Consider the following 3865-nt stretch of genomic DNA (forward strand, 5'->3'; position numbering starts at 1 on the left):
GCTCCATCTAGACTCATATCCTGTTCAACCCTCTCTGGTCAGGTTTTCCAACTCTGTTCTGCTGGTAATGAATCCCTCCTCTGTGCCATCCTCCTCACTCCATGGCAGTGCAAGCTACTGTAGTTAATAGGGTCAAAGGAATGGCTGGCTGTTCCCAGTCTCTGCACCTTTTCTGGGACAACACAGATGCTGGTGGCCCTCATGGATCATGGTGGCTAACACTGAGTCCTTATGCCAGACACTGCTCTGAGCACTCTTAGGTGTAACATTTAATCCCCACCAGAACTCTTCAGGAAATGTATTGTCATCATTATTACAGATGAGGGCATAGAGACACAGAGAAGTAAATTGTGTAAGAGCATGCCATTAGTGAATAATGGCAGATTTGAACCCAGAGCCCTCTTAGCCACTGTGCTCTGCTGTGCCTCAAAATATGGCAAGTGCTATGAAAACTGGACCTGGTAGGATGTCAAGGTAGGTCTCTGAAGAGCTGTGAGTTTTGATTTGAAGCCTGACTATGAGAGGGAGCCAGGTGTGTGAAGATTTGGCAAAATGTGCACCAGGCAAGGAAGACCGCAAGTAGACCAGGGCTTTCTTTCACTTAAAATAGACGCTACAATGAGTTTCTTGAAGAAGATTCTTATTAACATCCTCAGTATAGGTCAATGGGCACCACCCAAGCAAGATTCCGTAAGTAAAATTTAATGGGGTGAGGGAGATCCATATGATAGATAGTGGTTTCCACACTGAGACCAGGGAAGCCATGGTCCAGCATTCGTGGTGCTAGAAGCTAGAACATAACTGAGAAGGGCAAACATGAGTCAGTAATGTCAAACACTTGTCACTCCTGTCCCCCATCTTCCCAGTGCACTCCTTGCCTTCTCCCTTGATGCTTACAGGAGTCTGTGTCCTTGAAATAGTGTGCTTTCATGAGAAGTGTAGTTATTGGTTGAACATTCTTTTTCTTGGATGTATGACAAGACTTTTGGTGTGCTACTTCACGTCTGTGTTCAGGAGTGTTTTTCTTCTAGTAAACCATTAATAGTATTTATGTCCTTTCTTCAGATTACATATTCAAGGACACCAGTTATCAGCACTGTTGATCTCTGTTGTCCGTCTTTAACTTTGGTTATCACTGGAAGTAAGCTCCTCTCCTGAAAAGTCTCCTCAGAGCCCCTTTCATGTCCCTGTTCCTCAGGCTGTAGATGAAGGGGTTCAGCGTGGGGGTGACCACTGTGTACATCACTGAGGCTATTGAACCCTTTCTGGACGGATGGGCTGTTCCAGAAGTGAGGTAGACCCCAAGGCCTGCACCATAGAACAAGGAGACCACCAAGAGGTGGGACCCACAGGTGGAAAAGGCTTTGTACTTCCCCACAGCAGAAGAAATGCCCATTATGCAGGAGATAATTCTAGAATAAGAGAAAAGGATCCCAGTCAGGGGAATAACACCCAACAGGCCAGTTACAAAATACAGTAGGATGTCATTGACAAGGGTGTCAGAACAGGCAAGCTTGAGGATCTGAGCAAGTTCACAGAAGAAGTGGGGGATTTCTGTCTCTTTGCAGAAGGCCACCCTCAAAACCATCAGACTTTGCAACAAAGAATATGTCAGGCAGATTAACCAAGAAAGCAGAAGCAGGAGACCACAGAGGCTAGGGTTCATGATGACCAGGTAGTGCAGGGGGTGACAGACGGCCACAAACCGATCATAGGCCATCACGGTCAGTAGCAAATTATCTAATCCAGCAAAAATCATGAAAAAACACATTTGGGTAAGGCAGCCTTCATACGTGATGGCATTGCTCCGTGTCTGGATGTTCACCAACATCTTGAGGACAGTGGTGGAGGTGAAACAGATATCAGTGAGGGACAGGTTGGTGAGGAAGAAGTACATGGGGGTGTGGAGGTGGGGGTCAGAGCTGATGGCCAGAACGATGAGCAGGTTCCCTAAAACACAGACCAGGTACATATAGAGAAACAGCCCAAAAAGGAGGGGCTGCAGGTTTATATCTTCTGAAAGCCCCAGAAGGATGAATTTTGAAATAGCTGTTTGGTTCCCTGCTTCCATATGATTTATGGAAATTGCCTGGGAAGAGGCAAGAATAATGTTAAGACAGTGACAAAACAAGATTGCGCCATACGCAATAAACTCGTTCATTCATGAAGTCTTATCTTACCTAAGAGTCGTGATTTCTTTCGTTGAACAGTCTCCTCAGTAAATACCCTCCCTTCCCTGCTTCTACCACTGCTACTGGGACCATCTCTTTATTTATTTATTTTTTAGTTATTTTTAAGTAATCTCTACACCCAATGTGGGGCTCGAACTCACGACCCTGAGATCAAGGTGCCCCCAGGATCACATCATTAAAATGAATGTCCCACACCATGCAGGGTGGGGGGGCGGGTCTCCTCTGCATCATCCCCAACTCGGTTGTTCTACCTCTGTTGTGTAGTTCCTGTGAAAGGACCATCAGCCTCATGGGCATCTCCTTTCTGCCCTGTTAGCTGTGGTGTCTTCAAGTCCAGGGAAACAGAGAGAAGAGGGAAATCATGAGGAATTGCAGAATTTAATGATATTTTTTGCTCTCATGCCATTTACCAGTATCTGTTCGGTATCTTACCAGTATCTGGGAACGGAACATTCTCATCTGAAGTCTGACTCAGAGAAGGATGCTGTGCAAAGACTTTTATAGATAATTCTTCAACAATTATAGTAATGTCTCCATTGCTGTCCCAATCTGTCCCTCTGTCACAATGATAATGATCAAGTTACCATAATATGCTTCAGTCCCAAGGACTAAATCAGACCATACATTCTAATTATACCCTGTATGTTTGTATTGTAGTTCTTTCTATTTCTTTAGGTTAGGACGACTCTGCATCTTCTATTTCATTTTTATTTCATACTCCAAACACTTAGCACAGTACCTGCTGCTCTGTCTCTATTGGTTGGATGAGTGACAGAAGAAATTTGTAGGGTACTACAAATTTGGTAAGGTATAATTTCTCTACCATAAAATCCTTTAACCAAGAACCATCTATCTTGAAGGCTTTTCAACTGAACATAAAGAGAATGAGAGCCCTTTTTTTTGCGCTCTGTTAAAAAAAAAAAAAGAAGTAAGCCTGGTTTCTGTTTGCATATTAGGTCTCTGCAACAGGAGGTAATTTCTAAACTCAGGGGCAGCTGTCTTCAATTTTATATACATTTAAGAAAAAGCATGCAAAATTCCTAAACAGAAGAACAATGAATTTACAAAGAATTGGATCAATTGTTTAAAGTACATACAGGGGCACCTGGTGGCTCAGTCGGTTAAGCATCCGGCTCTTGACTTTGGCACAGTTCATGATCTCACATCGGGCTCTGTGCTGACGGTGCATAGCCTGCTTGGGATTCTCTCTCTCCTTTCTCTGCCCCTCTCTCTGCATCCCTCCCCCCCCCAACTCCCTCTCTCTCAAAATAAATAAACTTAAAAAAAAACCTTTTAGAACATAAAGTACATGCAATAATTATGTGTTTATCAATAATACCCAACAACATTTAAAGGCAAATTAGGGGCGCCTGGGTGGCTCAGTCGGTTGAGCATCTGACTTCGGCTCAGGTCATGATCTCGTGGTCTGTGAGTTCAAGCCCCACGTCGGGCTCTGTGCTGACAGCTCAGAGCCTGGAGCCTGCTTTGGATTCTGTGTCTCCCTCTCTCTCTGCCCCTCCCCTGCTCATGCTCTGTCTCTCTCTGTCAAAAATAAATAACCATTAAAAAATTTTTTTAAGAAAAGGCAAATTAAAGTCTGAAAGGGAAATTTATAATTTATAATTTATAAATATAATTTATTCACTGCCTGCAGGCCTCTGATGGGAGGCAGA

General features: G+C 43.9%; 1 protein-coding gene across 1 annotated transcript; it reads right to left on the reverse strand.

Moving 5' to 3' along the window:
- Window positions 1-1132: 1132 nt before the first annotated feature.
- LOC102966341 (olfactory receptor 7D4-like) lies at window positions 1133-2161 on the reverse strand. The gene has a single exon (XM_007079388.3). The coding sequence runs from the start codon at window positions 2159-2161 to the stop codon at window positions 1133-1135; it is 1029 nt and encodes a 342-aa protein (XP_007079450.2).
- Window positions 2162-3865: the final 1704 nt, after the last annotated feature.

The sequence above is a fragment of the Panthera tigris genome, chromosome A2 (assembly GCF_018350195.1).
Source record: "Panthera tigris isolate Pti1 chromosome A2, P.tigris_Pti1_mat1.1, whole genome shotgun sequence".
NCBI classification, from domain to species: Eukaryota; Metazoa; Chordata; class Mammalia; order Carnivora; family Felidae; genus Panthera; species Panthera tigris.

Bases quoted from the DNA above. Each gene is read 5' to 3' on its own strand.
- LOC102966341 (XM_007079388.3), bottom strand. From the start codon at position 2,161: ATGAACGAGTTTATTGCGTATGGCGCAATCTTGTTTTGTCACTGTCTT.